The sequence below is a fragment of the Osmerus eperlanus genome, chromosome 17, assembly GCF_963692335.1.
Source record: "Osmerus eperlanus chromosome 17, fOsmEpe2.1, whole genome shotgun sequence".
NCBI classification, from domain to species: domain Eukaryota; kingdom Metazoa; phylum Chordata; class Actinopteri; order Osmeriformes; family Osmeridae; genus Osmerus; species Osmerus eperlanus.
The window spans coordinates 10,073,338-10,089,122 of record NC_085034.1 but is presented as its reverse complement, the minus strand read 5'-3'; the positions used below and the strand labels follow the sequence as shown (position 1 = coordinate 10,089,122).

At 45.1% G+C, this 15,785-nt stretch overlaps 1 protein-coding gene across 3 annotated transcripts in view; it reads left to right on the top strand.

The window, feature by feature from the left end:
- The window catches only part of LOC134037481 (E3 ubiquitin-protein ligase TRIM39-like), a 63,558-nt gene extending 50,673 nt beyond the window's left edge, over positions 1–12,885 (top strand). Inside the window, exons 1-3 of one of the 3 annotated variants that reach the window (XM_062482772.1) lie at positions 1,674–2,112; positions 2,534–2,788; positions 11,462–12,885. In XM_062482772.1, the coding sequence (XP_062338756.1) occupies positions 2,536–2,788; positions 11,462–12,819 (1,611 nt within the window). In that variant the 5' untranslated portion in view covers positions 1,674–2,112; positions 2,534–2,535 and the 3' untranslated portion in view covers positions 12,820–12,885. Of the gene's footprint in view, positions 1–1,673; positions 2,113–2,533; positions 2,789–10,826; positions 10,915–11,191 lie in introns of those variants that run through there. The other 2 variants (XM_062482770.1, XM_062482771.1) reach the window with 2 other exon arrangements.
- Positions 12,886–15,785: the final 2,900 nt, after the last annotated feature.

The following is a 15,785-nucleotide window of genomic DNA, read 5'->3' as shown; positions in this document are numbered from 1 at the left end:
CTAGCGTTAGCTAACTATAAGCTAGCAAGTACAGTAGCTAAAATCCACACGTTGCCACATATCGACTGCATCACACCCCACTTAATGTTCAAACATGATTTAAATAACGACTAACAAGCTTTATAAATTGATAAATGTGGTTCTTACCTTTTAAACTGAATATCCCAATCCCACACAGTTTTCTTCTGGGCGCGCTAATTCACTGGCAGCTGGCACGGTAAATCAGTGACGACAAATGTCCTTCTCGTCAATGAGCGCGAAAAAACCGGATGTGGAAAGTAACTCAGAATGAGTGTATGCTCCTGACTCCTTGAAATGACGCCCCCCACAGAGCCTTTTCAGCACTGCGAGTGTTAAAATAACACACAAATCAACACCCATTCACTCGAAATAATTTACACTGGGAATTTAACTCAAATTAACACTACAGATTTTGCTGTGCACCCTACAATTTCCCCAGAAATTGTACCCTCTCTAGTTGATATGTTACTATGGTGATTTATCGAAAGTTGCTTCCACGAACCAAAAAGAGGGGCGTTTTTTATCTTAGCCTGAAAATTACGACGAATACCCCCCAGCTTTGCCGGCTCAGTGTTGACTGTTGTTGACTGAAGGAGAGTGAGGTACATAGTCTAGGTGTGATTTTGACGCTGGTTTAGTGATGTACAGTCCTGCAGTACAAACAGAGTACAGGGTTCAGGTGGGGTTCAGGAGAGGTGCAATGACCACTAAGATTGTTATAGTGCTTCATATTTATGAAGCACCATTTGGTGGAGCTAGTTCTGGCATGGCATTTAGGCTGTGCGCCACATCATCAGCTCACACACTCACACAATCACCTGCAGGTGTGTTAATTTAAGGTCTCTGCCTTCCCCCTTAGAGGACTTGAATACTGCATGTCTTCACAGACCTGAACACACATCCTCACACATCATGTGTTACTGTTTACCTGCATATTGTGCTGTTGCTGCCACCCTCCACCATTCCCAGCTCCTCCATACTGTATTCTCTATCATCACTACAGGATGTTGTTAATGCTCTGTGAAGCCTTTCGACTTTGCTCATTAAAATGTCTAAACATTAAGTTTGATGTGCTAAGATTGTGCTATGCCAGCTGCTCCAAGGCAGAACGTTTTCCGATTAGATACAAACCCTTGCCAAAGACAAACCTACAGTATTACATAAAAAATGGTTAAATCAGTAGGAGAGTATCTTGACTAAAATGTAGATAACATACACATGCTCACTCTGCACACACACATAAACACACCATACACACACTTATGTTCACTTCCATTCACCACCGTCTCTCTCTCAGTCTTCCCTTATCACACTATTTTTATTTATCTCTATTTTTATCTCTCTCAATCTCTCCCACTCACTGCCTCTCTCTCCAGCACAAGCTACCTCTTGGTAGCATGTTTCATATATTAGTTCAAACAACTAGAGGAAGTCAAGTGTCTAGTAGTTGTGTTGAGGTCAGGGTCATTTAATCTCTTCTTCCTCTCCTGTTAGGATCTCTCCAGTGTTCCCCAGCATGAGCTGTTACCATTGGACAGGAAACATTTGTCACGATCACCATGGATAAGTGCTGCTGGGAACCAAACTGTACTGTACAGAGGGGATGGCAGAGTCAGGAATGTGTCTCTCCAACTGGATGGGTGTTATTGATATCAAATCTACAGAGAGGAGAAGTGTGAGAAAGGAGACATTTCATCAAGGATGTATGTTAGAAAGAGCATTAGGACAACATTATTTTAAATAAATATGTGGAATAGTGACAATATTTGCGAATGTCAAATAATTGATCTACAGTGTAATTCTCTGCTTTCTGAGCACTTAGCAGTGTTCTTATCAGACAATAAGTTAGGGATCCACTGCAATGTCTCAGTTTCATTAGCTTTAAATAAATGTGTCTTTCCTTTTGACTTGCTAAATAATTCAGCCATGTAAGGGTTAACTTTGTTCAGGACAGAGGACTAAGAGGGGAGGAGCTTCTTATTATTTCACTGAAACGAAACAGATTCTGAACTCATGAAACAATCTACTTAGCTTAGTTTGACAGATTTTTGGTAATTTCATACACATAAATCCAAGACAGCATAACATACAGTAAGTACCAACTGGTGAGAACAGAAAATACTGACTTGCTTGACTCTGACATTCGAAAGACTGTAGAACTATGCTCTTCTGATCCTTGATATTCGGTTGTATTTTCCATATGCACCATTTGTACCTTACTTTGGTTAAAAGCTTCTTCTAAATGAATGAAATGTAAAATTCATAGCAGTGTTTCATGCAGTATTTCTGAATTGTACAATTCATGTAGGCTACTCCTCCTTTTATGAAAGTAAAATTTTTACAATATCAAAGTCAAAGTGACTTTATTGTCAATCAGACCATGCAACAATTAGTTACACAGACTATCAAAATTGCGTTTCCCCATACTCCAAATGTGCAATATAAAATGTTACAGTTGTTTTGATGAGTTCATATGTTCACAAGATTCCTTATTTACCTTTTGGTCTTCTAGAAATGGCTTCCTGTAGCAGTCTCCTGTCTGAAGATCAGTTCCTGTGTTCTATCTGTCTGGATGTGTTCACTGATCCTGTCTCTACTTCATGTGGACACAACTTCTGCAAGGCCTGTATCACAAAGTACTGGGACAACAGTGACCTGTGTCAATGTCCCATGTGTAAAAATACTTTTGATAAGAGACCTGATCTCTATGTCAACACTTTCATCTCTGAGATGGCTGCTCAGTTCAGGAAACCAGAGCCACTGAAAGGTACTATCAGTCCAGAACTGCGTTCTACTAAACCTGAAGTGTCATGTGACATCTGTACAGGTACCAAGCTCAAGGCCCTGAAGTCCTGTCTGGTGTGTCTGACCTCCTACTGTGAGACTCACCTGGAGCCTCATCAGAGAGTTGCAGCCTTGAAGAAACACAAGTTGATCGACCCTGTGGAGAACCTGGAGGACAGGATGTGTCAGAAGCATGACAAACTGTTAGAACTGTTCTGTAGGAAGGACCAGGCATTTGTTTGTGTCATGTGCATGATTACAAAACAAATTCCGAATCAGATATTGTATAAAATATTCTCTAGTAATAGTTTCCTCTGATGGTTTAATGAATGTTATAAACAAGTGTATGATTAAAACACAAAGGATAAAGAAAGCAAAAAACGGAATGGAATGACCAAAATTTTTATTTGTATAAATCATGAACGAATGACAGATTCATGAATGTGTATCTGTGATATTTTACAGTAATCACAATCATTACATTAAAGTAAGTTATCCTTTATGTAACCCATCCTCTGCTTGTATAACACACCTCTTAAACTAGGATACATGTGTGTTCCCTACATCTGGTGTTGTCCTCCATTTTAGGTTCATCATAAGGTCAGGGGTCAGCAAGGTCAATCCTGGATCTACTGATCGTCCTCCTCTGTCCACCAGAGGGGACACATGTCAGGTCTTTGTTCTCAGTACCTCCATCTGGGTTGTCTCTTTCTCATCTCTTCTTCCTCTCTCTTTACTGTATAAATGGAGCTCTCTGACCTTGAAGCGAAGAGTCTTGCTAAGACTCTACTGATTCCTTCTGGTGTCATTCTAATCTTACAGTCTGAAGTCAATTGTTCTCTTCTGTAATCTGTTGAGAATTTGTACTCATTGTCACACAGACTCAGACATATATACACACACTTGTCACAGACTGCATTTCATGATACAATCAACACTCAGTCAGTCAACAATGCAACACAAGTTTACTTGTCATGTCAGGTATTCACCACCAGATGTCCCCCTACCTCAACACATACAGTATTCTCTCTACACTTGTAAACAGTGTAGTACTGAGTGGAACATGAATCAAGTCATGATTGGGTATTACACTGGACAAGCTGCTGCCTTGGTAACAAAACATCGACTGTAACATGGGAATAGGTATCACCAGAATGAGAACATGCTCTGTGTGTGTGACACTTCAGATCAGGCTCCAGGTGGTCCAGTCACTGGTCTGATCTCACCTGGAGTTCTGCCCAGTCATATGGTCAGCAGCAGCAAGGAGAGATCTCAACAAGCTGCAGTTGACTCAAACCAGGCTGCTAGATCAGTGCTGGAGTGTTCATTTCACTGTCAAACATCCACCTTCATTTCTGACTAATAGGGGGTCAGATGGCTGAGCGGTTAGGGAATCGGGCTATTAATCAGAAGGTTGCCGGTTCGATTCTGGCTGTGCAAATGACGTTGTGTCCTTGGGCAAGGCACTTCACCCTACTTTCCTCGGGGGGAATGTCCCTGTACTAACTGTAAGTCGCTCTGGATAAGAGCGTTTGCTAAATGACTAAATGTAAATGTAATAAAGACATGTATGATACCTGACTTCATGTTACCAGTGTGCATCATTGTGATAGACCTTAGAGAATGAATGAGTAAGTGTGTGCTCTGTATGTGACAAAGAGGGGAACATCCAGTCAGGGGAGGTTTGTATGGATGTCAGACTCTCTCCAGTTGTCTATGAGTGATGTACAGAGTGTAGTGATTTACTGAGTGATTGGTTTAGTGATGTACAGTCCTGCAGTACAGACAGAGTACAGGGTTCAGGTTGGGGTTCAGGCACCAGTTGTATTGTAGGAAACATGAGAGGCAGGGACGGACTGGGAGTAAAAATAGGCCCTGGACTTTCATCCAGACCGGCTCACACAAACCGGCCCCCGTCAAGTATTTACTTGAACATTTTTTGTTTACTGTAATGTAGAAACTTGTCTCTGTAACACCAGACTGATCACGTGCAAACAGATCCCTCCAACTGCTGAATGATGGGAGAGAGGGAGAGAGAGAGAGAGAGAGAGAGAGGGGGGGGGAGAGAAGGAGAGAGAGAGGAGGGGTGAGAGAGAGAGAGTGTGATCCACAGCAGTTTATTATTTTAACATGTTTGAAATAGTCAATACAGTGTTATTTAAACCTGAGGCTAAGGAACATTATCTCTTGCTTGCCAAGAGGGAGAGAGTGACCAAGCAGCTCCAGTAGCAGGAGAAAGAGGAGGGAACTACACCTGCTGATGTGTCACCTCTTTATGGTCCTCCATGACAGTCAGTATAGTATCAATGGTGCTGAGGATGACCAGGACCATGACAGTCTAGTCTCTCCTCATACTCCTCACTCTGCAGCACCTTGATGAGGATCTCACCCTGCACACACACACGCACACACACAGACACACTTAGAAGGCGTAGAAGGCACTGAATGCCTTCTACGCTCACTTTTAGAGGGACAGTGACCCCCAGCAGTGGAGCTACCTGAAGGCCTAGCCAGTGGTGTGCCTACACTAACTGTAGCTGAGGTGAGGCATTGCTTCAAAAAGATCAACCCTCGCATGGCACCTGGCCCAGACGGCATTTCAGGTAGGGCCCTCAGGGGTTGCGCTGACCAGCTAGCAGGGGTCTTCAGTGACATCTTCAACCTCTCCCTCAGCCTGTCTGTACTCCCCACCTTCTTCAAGAGGACCACCATCGTCCCTGTGCCCAAGAACACCAAGGTCACCTGCATGAACGACTATCGCCCAATAGCACTGACCTCTGTCATCATGAAGTGCTTCGAGCGGCTAGTCAAATCATTCATCTGCTCCTCGCTGCCTCCCACCCTGGACCCTATGCAGTTTGCATACCGGTCCAACAGGTCTACAGACGATGCCATCGCCCTGACCATACACACCGCTCTCTCCCACCTGGACAAAGGGAATACGTATGTGAGGATGCTGTTCATTGACTACAGATCAGCATTCAATACCATCATCCCCTCCAGACTTGTCTCCAAGCTTGTGGACCTGGGACTAAGCACCTCCCCATGTAAGTGGATCTTCCACTTCCTGACGGTGAGGCCACAGGTGGTGAGAATCGGTGACCACACCTCATCCACACTGATCACCAACACAGGCACCCCCCAGGGCTGTGTGCTCAGCCCTCTTCTGTTCTCCTTGTTCACTCACGAATGTGCGGCAATGCACGGCTCCAACCTCCTTGTTAAGTTTGCTGACGACACAACCATTGTGGGCCTCATCTCTGATAGTGACGAGTCAGCCTACAGATTGATACCCTGACATAATGGTGTCTGGACAATAACCTCTCTCTCAATGTCAGCAAGACTAAGGAGATGATTGTGGACTATGGGAGGAGGCAGGAGGAGGAGCATGCACCCGTTCACATCAATGGATCCGAAGTGGAAAAGGTCAGCTGATTCAGGTTCCTCGGGGTGAACATCAGCAATGATCTCACCTGGTCTGCTCACAGGGACAAGGTGTTCAAAGCGGCCCGGAAACGCCTCTACTTCCTGAGGAGACTGAAGAAGTTTGGCAGGGACTCAGTCATCCTCTCTAACTTCTACAGATGCACTATAGAGAGCATTCTGACTGGTTGCATCACAGTGTTGTATGGGAGCTGCACAGACAGACCGCAAGGTCCTACACAGCGTGGTCAGGTCTGCTGAGTTCATCAGCGGCAGGAAGCTCCTAGCCCTAGAGGACACCTACCACACACGATGCCTCAGGACAGCTGGCAGGATTCTAAGAGACTATTCCCATTTACATTTACATTACATTTAGTAGCTGCTCTTATCCAGAGCGACTTACAGTAAGTACAGGGACATTCCCCCGAGGCAAGTAAGGTGAAGTGTCTTGCCCAAGGACACAACGTAATTTCTGATTAATAGCCCAATTCCCTAACTGCTCAGCCATCTACCCTTCTATATACTCTATATATACCACCCATCCTTCCGTCTTTTTACCCTGTTGCCTTCTGGCAGGCAATACCGAAGCATTTGGTCTTGCACACGCAGACTGGACAACAGCTTCTTTCCAAGGGCCATCAGGCTTCTGAATGGACATTATTATGGACATTGATATGTCAAGTGTACTGTGCAACTGTAATGATTTATTGTAAAGGCCAAGTGTATTATGAACTGGACTTTTATGTATTGGGTGTGTCTGTTATGGTTGCGTTGCTATGACATGGACATGGGCTACAAACGCTTGTTGCTAATCTGATTGCCAAATACATGGCAATTAGCTTGATGGGACTGGAGTGGTGTAGTTCGTGGGGATAGGTCCCTTGCCTGTATAAAGAGGGCAGTCCGAGAGATGAGCAGGAGGAACGGACGGTGGATAAGATACGGGAGAGGGACGAGAGGCGGGGATTCACATGACTGACAGGGGCAATCGCAACTGATGTAACCCAACGAACGCTAAGTATTCCCGAAAGGGACGTGTTTGCTTTTACCTTGGTGTGTGGGAACCTGGAAGTATATATAGCTTCGCATACTGGCATACTGTGTACACCTCCCTTGTGGTAATAGCTGGCGAAGACGGATCGAGCAAGGACCCTGGTGCTACTCCGGACACGGTGTATGGACTGGTTCCGAGGCTGACTGTTTCACGCTCTACGATTGTTTTGAAAAGGGAAGTTCGTCACTCCACCCCACTGTTGGTGCCACTAGGTCGGCTTGCTCAATGGCGTGAGTTTGCCTTAGCATTTGTGTCCTGCATTGTGTTTCCCGCAGTCCTCGAGGTGGGCGGAGCCACGCGTCACCAGTGCTACAGAGGTTTCCCAAGGGACAGACTTGCGCAGATCAGATTCCGTGCTCGAACGGTAGGAGGCGAGCGCCTGCCATCCTGGACGGTAGTGACTGTACGCCTCTCCTACGTTATCCAGCGCGGTGCTGACTGTATAGACTGCCTTGTTCACTGTTTTTAATACTGGTCGGTGGGGACACCAGACCGACCAGTACCCATTTGTATTTTTTGTACTTCAGGCTGTTGGGGGAGGGCTAGGGACTTCTAGTTGTGCAGAGATCACCATGTTTGGTTATTGACCGGTCTAACGCCTGGGACACATTGCCTGCGATCGGCTGCGATCTGCTGCGACGCGCCTGGAAGCGCCTCCTTTTTTCTTTCGGCGCCCATGTTATCAAATGGGACCGACCACACTGGCTGCGAAGCGCTGCGATTGCCTGCGATCGCCTGCGATCTGCAGCGATCGTCTCGGCAGCTGGTCGAATTCTTTCGCGAGACACTTGCGAAATCGGCTGCAGGATGATGAAATACACCATATTAGTTGATATATTTGAATAAAAAAACACGTTATTAAGATTTTACTCCATTAATTATAGACTACGGTGAACATTTGTAAAGTTGTAGACTTTATAATTACACAATGTTGGTAACGATTTGTCACGCGTTGCACACAACACACACGCAGACATAGCCTAAATAGCTAAAATCAGCATCAAATGAATTCTCGAAGTTGAAAAGCACAGGGAGTTGTTGTATGTCAGCAACAATTTTACAAGGACAACGTAGATAAGGATCAATGCTGGGATATAGCCAATGCCATGTTTATGTACCATGTCAGCGTAAAGGAAAGCTCAGAGTAGCTGAAAGGCTTGGTGACAGGCGCGGAGAAATGCGCGTCTGGTGTGAACAGCGTTTGCTCAGTCGTAGCCGATCGTGGCGCTGCGCGGCGCGTCCAGGCGCTTCGCAGCCAGTGTGTCCCAGGCGTAAGACAACCCCCCTCTTTGCTATGACGTTGCTGTGGCTTGCTGTGACGTTGCTGTGGCTTGCTGTGAGTCCCTAGTTAATACCGTGTATTTATAATACCTTTAGCAGGTACCTTGCTGTGGGGTAATATTGGGGTGTGGGGGGCTCTTCGGTTAAGGCATAGCTGGCCAAAGGGGGGTTTATGCCTAGCACCTAGTGGGGTCCCAAATACAGCTGCTCTGTGCCACAGTCCTGCCTCTTGTTGAATAAACTGCTTCGGTCTCTGGGTATTGTCTGTCACCGGGGAGGATCTGGTACCTAGCGTGTCATTAGGCACGACAGATACACTCAACACTTTCTCACTAGCCACTTTACACACTGTCACTTTCATCTACCGGTTGCACTATCAGCAATATTGCACTAATTGTACCCCACTTGTCTTTAGGTTATATAAGGTTAGTATAGGTCATTGTGTATTAGAGGTTTAGTATACTGTATTGTATATTTAGGTTTATTATATTTTAGCTTATCATAGATGTAATCTATGCTCTGAGTACTTGTCATGTTATGCCAGGTTGCTTTGCGTTGTCTTATCCCAATAATTTCATTGCCCAGTCTGACCTTGTTGTGTTCTGTGCAGCTGACAATAAAAGACTTGAAACTTGACTTGAGATACCGTGTCCAATCTCACAAGTGGCTCTTGAGGATGAATACGGCCATTAGGGGACAAGATGATGGAGGGCTGCACTCGGTTTGGAAGTGAGTGTGTGTTGGGGGGGGGGGGGGGGGGGCAATCTGTGACTGCAAAGAATACCTTCATGTGCCAACGGAAGCTGATAACCGGACAAACGAGGAAAGGCTGAGTAAAGTCAACACTGCCTCAGTGCTCCTTCACCGTCCTGGACAGACTCAGGGAAGCTTCTGTGTTTCAAGAGGGCTGCAGTAGAACACACGCTGCAGCAGAACTCACACTGAATACTAACAGGGAGAGGGACTGGAGGGCTGTAGCAAGACCTTCTGGTTCTACCCTTGTCTCTGACACACCACACACACACACACAGACACACACACAAACACAGAGTAGAGTAGAGTTACAGAATCACAGATTCAAGGACTATACTGAACAACAGGATAAAAATGTTCATTACAGAACAGGAAGCATCCAGCAGTTTCTCTGCTTGGATTCCCAGTTAATATAAGAATATAAAATGATCAAAGAATTAAAGAATTCACAGCATCCACTCTCACTTTTAGATATGGCATCATTTTAAAACCAAATGATTAAGTATTGAAGTATCCCAGGAAATTCTTTGATTTCACTTTTGGTCTTATTCACCTCTGTGGTCCTCCATGAGTCTGTGGTCCTCCATGTCAGTATAGTATCAATGGTGCTGAAGATGACCAGGACCATGACCATCTTGTCTCTCCTCATAGTTCTCACTCTGCAGCACCTTGATGAGGATCTCACCCTGCACACACACACACGCGCAAACACATATACACATACACATGTACTGTGTTCCCTATGGGCTGCAGAGTAGGAGGCTGGGGTCATGCTGAGTGGTGCTGAGGTCAGAGAGAGAGAGAGAGAGAGAGAGAGAGAGAGAGAGAGAGAGAGAGAGAGAGAGAGAGAGAGAGAGAGAGAGAGAGAGAGAGACACACACACAGACAACATACACACCGTCGGCAGGATTTCAGCCAACGAGCCGGTCATGATGTGCCGTGCCCCGTCCTTACTGCTGGGGTCAGGGTAGCAGAGGTCAAAGATGAAACTTCATGACACTGAGGTCACTGTGTAATTCCGGAACACACAGAGACCACGGTCAAACTCAGTTCAGTCAGTCTAGACTCTAGAGAACAATCTAACACTCAATAGAGGTTACTTGTCGTGTTAGGCATTCACCGTTTTTTTTTTTCTGAAACTAAGCTGCAGCTTATACCTCCGATTTTTCCCGTATTTTTCTTGCGGTGATGCGCCTTATATTTGGGTGCGGCTTATAGCACGTTTTTATAACAAAACAACAGTAGAAACATTAACTATAAATGCAATGTTTATAATATTTATACAATACACAAAACACATTTCTGGACATACTATCCACAACCGAAGTGTGTTACACAACGGCATGCTGCTCTCAATCTATCCCACTCACTTACTTCATAGTAATAAAACTACCTGTCAGCTGAAAAGATAGATATAATTCAGTCATGAAAGGGTTAACTTTGTTCAGGAGAGGACTGGGAGGGGAGGAGCCTCTTATCGTTATTTCACTGACGAAACTACAGAGATTCTAAACTCAGGAAGCATGTTCTACTTAGTTTAGGTAGAGATTGATTTGGTTATTTTACACACAAAGATCATAGAAAACAAGTACCAACAGGTGAGAACAGAGAATCAATCAGGTGTATCCAATGATGATGTGGCTAGTAAAATACAGACTGTTGCTTGACTGACGTTTGAAAGACTATAGAACTATGCTCTTCTAAAATGACTAAATTAGCATTAGAAATGATTTGCAGTATTTCTGTATTGTACTGTTTCTGTCTGTGCTATTGCTACTTGAATGAAAGTACATTTTTAACAATATACCATTATAGTTTTGTTCATGAGTTCTTAGGTTCACAAGATTTATAATTTAACTTCTGGTCTTATTCTAGATATGGCTTCCTGCAGGAGTCTCCTGTCTGAAGATCAGTTCCATTGTTCTGTCTGTCTGGATGTGTTCACTGATCCTGTCTCTATTCTATGTGGACACAACTTCTGCAAAGCCTGTATCACCAAGTACTGGAATAACTGTGACCTGTTTCAATGTCCCATGTGTAAATTGACTTTTGATAATAGACCAGATCTCTATGTCAACACTTTCATCTCTGAGATGGCGGCTCAGTTCAGAAAGTCAGAACCACTGAAAGATACCATCAATCCAGACCTGCGTCCTACTAAACCTGAAGTGTCATGTGACTACTGTACCAGTACCAAACTCAAAGCCCTGAAGTCCTGTCTGGTTTGTCTGGCCTCTTACTGTGAGACTCACCTGGAACCTCATCAGAGAGTTGCAGCCTTGAAGAAACACAAGCTGATCGACCCTGTGGAGAACCTGGAGGACAGGATGTGTCAGAAGCATGAGAGACCCCTGGAGCTGTTCTGTAGGACTGACCAGATATGTGTGTGTCGTTTCTGCACTGAGACGGACCACAAGACCCATGACACTGTTCCTCTAGAGGAGGAGTGTCAAGTGAAGAAGACTCAGATGAAGAAGACAGAGGGAGACATGCAGCAGATGATCCAGGAGAGACTGGAGAAGGTTCAGGAGATCAAACTCTCAGTAGAGAGCAGCAAGAGAGATGCCAAGAGAGATATATCAGACAGTGTTCAGGTCTTCACTGCTCTGGTGCGCTCCATTGAGAGAAGCCAGGCTGAATTCATTGAGGTGATTGAGGAGAAGCAGAAAGCAGCAGAGAAACAGGCTGAAGGGTTGATTAAAGATCTGGAGCAGGAGATCACTGAGCTGAAGAGGAGAAGCACTGAGCTGGAGCAGCTCTCACACACTGAGGACCACCTCCACCTGCTCCAGAGCTTCCCATCCCTGAGCACCCCTCCACACACCAAGGACTGGTCTGAGATCAGTGTCCACAGTGGTGTGAGCGTGGGGGCAGTGAGGAGAGCTGTGTCTCAGCTGGAGGAGACACTCAATAAAGAGATGGAGAAGCTGTCTGACACTGAACTGAAGAGGATTCAGCAGTATGCAGTGGATGTGACTCTGGACCCTGATACAGCATGTCCCTACCTTATCTTGTCTGAAGATGGGAAACACGTGAGAGATGGAGACATAGAGCAGGATCTCCCTGACAATCCAGAGAGGTTTGATAGTTGTTCCTGTGTCCTGGGAAAGCAGGGCTTCTCCTCAGGGAGGTTCTACTATGAGTTGCAGGTTGAGGGGAAAATGGAATGGGGTCTGGGAGTGGTCAGAGAGTCCATCAACAGAAAGGGGGAGATCACTCTAAGTCCTGAGTATGGATACTGGACAGTATGGCTGAGGAATGGAGATAAGTATGAAGCTCTGGCTGGCCCCCCTGTCCTCCTCTCCCTGAAACAGAAGCCCCAGAAGGTGGGGGTGTTTGTGGACTATGAGGAGGGTCTGGTCTCCTTTTATGATGTGGAGGCCAGGTCTCATATCTACTCTTTCACTGGCTGCAAATTCACTGAGAAACTATATCCATACCTCAGTACTGATTGTGATTATGTAGATGACGCCCCTTTGATCATCACTCCTGTCACACACTGAAAAACAAAGATGTGGATTTGCCGGAGGGAAAGTTTAATTGATTACAAAACAAATTCAGGATAAGAATCAGACATTAGAATTGTATATTGTATAGAATATGATCTTGTGATCATTTTCACTGGTTTTAATGAATGTTATAGTGAATGGTTTGACAAAATAAAAATAAAATAAAAAAAGGAAATACCCAAATAATTGTATATATGATTAAACAATCACAGACATATCCCTGATATGTTACAGTAATAGCAACCTTTAGTTTAAGTTAGTGTCCTTTATGTAACCCATCCTCTGCTTGTATAACACACCTCTTAAACTAGGATACATGTGTGTTCCCTACATCTGGTGGTGTCCTCCACTTTAGGTTCATCATAAGGTCAGGGGTCAGCAAGGTCAATCCTGGATCTACTGATCGTCCTCCTCTGTCCACCAGAGGGGACACATGTCAGGTCTTTGTTCTCAGTACCTCCATCTGGGTTGTCTCTTCCTCATCTCTTCTTCCTCTCTCTTTACTGTATACATGGAGCCGTCTGACCTCGATTATCAGAGAAGGTTTATTGTTTACATTTACATTTACATTTAGTCATTTAGCAGACGCTCTTATCCAGAGCGACTTACAGTAAGTACAGGGACATTCCCCCCGAGGCAAGTAGGGTGAAGTGTCTTGCCCAAGGACACAACGTCAGTTGGCATGACCGGGAATCGAACGATTCCCTCACCGCTCGGCCACCTGACTCCACTGTTTATTATTGTTTAATGTTAAAAGGATACCCATTAGCTGTCACCAAAGTGGGACGAGCTAATCTTCCTGGGGTCCAACAAAAAGAAAAGAAAAATCAATTAACAATGATAATCTAAAAGCAGTAAAACATTGTAGACATCATTATAAACATCATCAGAAATGTTTCAGAATAAGTTATTACAGTATCTCAGAAAAGTGTCATGTGACATCTGTACAGGTACCAAGCTCAAGGCCCTAAAGTCTTGTCTTGTGTGTCTGACCTCTTACTGTGAGACTCACCTGGAGCCTCATCAGAGTTGCAGCCTTGAAGAAACACAAGCTTATCAACCCTGTGAAGAACCTGGAGGACAGGATGTGTCAGAAGCATAACAAACTGTTAGAACTCTTCTGTAGGAAAGACCAGATGTGTGTTTGTGTCAAGTGCATGAGAACAGACCACAAGACTCATGACACTGTCACTTTAAAGGACGAGTACAGACCAAAAAAGAATGATCTGGTGAAGATGATGGCTGAGATGAAGCAGATGATGGAAGAAAGATCTACGAAGGTTCAGGAGATCAAAGTCTCAGTAGAGACCAGCAAGAGAGATGCAAATAGAGAGATATCAGCTCTGGGTCAATATACACAAACACACACCACTCACACATTGACAGCACCACGGTGGCGTGAACATGTGAGTATAACCACTACTGGCTCTACCTTACCTAACAGACCACTCTCCTCTCCCTATAGGCCACTACATCTGTGACTGTCATTACTCAGACGGTGACCCCGAGGACCAGACACATGGAGACGACCGGTGAGTTAGTCTGCGAGCGCAGGCAGAGGACCTCATACATGCTGTTCTACGAGAGACGGGTACTGAAACACCAAACACTGACTTCCCCACACGACCTGACCCTCACTCATCTCTCTCCACTTCACCGGTCAACTCGAAAATGTGTGGTAACGTGTTCATCCAACGTCTAACTGCTTAATACCAACAGTGAAGATCCTGCTCCACACTGATGTTGATGTTCTCTGCTCCCTCAGCAGTAGAGCAGACTCAACACCTGACAGCGGGCCTGTGCCGGATCCAGCCAGCAATGGAGGCATGGGGAAGTCTGTCTGCAGTATACCAGTCCAGCCTCAGGAGGATAGGCTTCCCCCCAAGGGCCTGGATCCTCTCAAGGTTTCTCCCCCCCTGAGGGAGTTTTTCCTTGCCGCTGTCGCCACAACTTCGGGCTCGCCCTTGGGGGGCTTTTTAGAAAATGTGGTTGGCATTGCTTGGCATAATAATAATAATTTATATGGGGGATGCTTTTCAAAACAGTCAAGTACATCTTACATAAAATGGGCCTATCTAGATGAGTTCAAAAACAGTGGGTGTAAAAAAAATAAACGTATGCAGTATATGTTGGGTTGTGACAAAAGGCTTTGGTGGGCAGACTCTCCTAAGAGTTTTAGACTTGAGGCATCATGAGGAGACTGGTAAACCCGATATTGAAGTGTAATTATTCAACATAATTGTCATTATTACTCCTAACTTTAGGTGTAGATCCTACGAGCCTGGGAACGGGTTTAACTCATTTAAAGACTGTTTCAAACATCGCAACTGACAAACAACAAAACAAAGTTAATGTAGGAAGACTACAAATATCAACAAAGCCACTGACTTATATTTAAAGTGAAACATGAATCTGGATGTTAATAACTACAACTACTACCGTTTGAACTTCTTCTCTTCCTTCTTCTCCACCTGACAGAGAGCACTCACTTCCTGTCCCAGTGTGGAGGACTGACAGAGAGCACTCACTTCCTGTCCCAGTGTGGAGGACTGACAGAGAGCACTCACTTCCTGTCCCAGTGTGGAGGACTGACAGAGAGCACTCACTTCCTGTCCCAGTGTGGAGGACTGACAGAGAGCACTCACTTCCTGTCCCAGTGTGGAGGACTGACAGAGAGCACTCACTTCCTGTTCCACTGTGGAGGACACAGACTCCTGGACTACCAGACCTGTGGTGGAGGACTGGGAGCTCCCAGACGGGTTTTCAATCACCTGGTTCAGCATCACCGTGGAGAGGAGACTCACAGTCTGCAGGAAGACCTCTGAGGAATCCTTGGAGGAGCAGCTGGAAGGTGTGAGGAAGGTCATGGTCATCTTATTTCTTTGGACCTTGGCTATGCACGGTCAGCGATCTAATCCCTTACATTTGTGACTTGGTACATCTCTGGTCTTGCAGCTTCA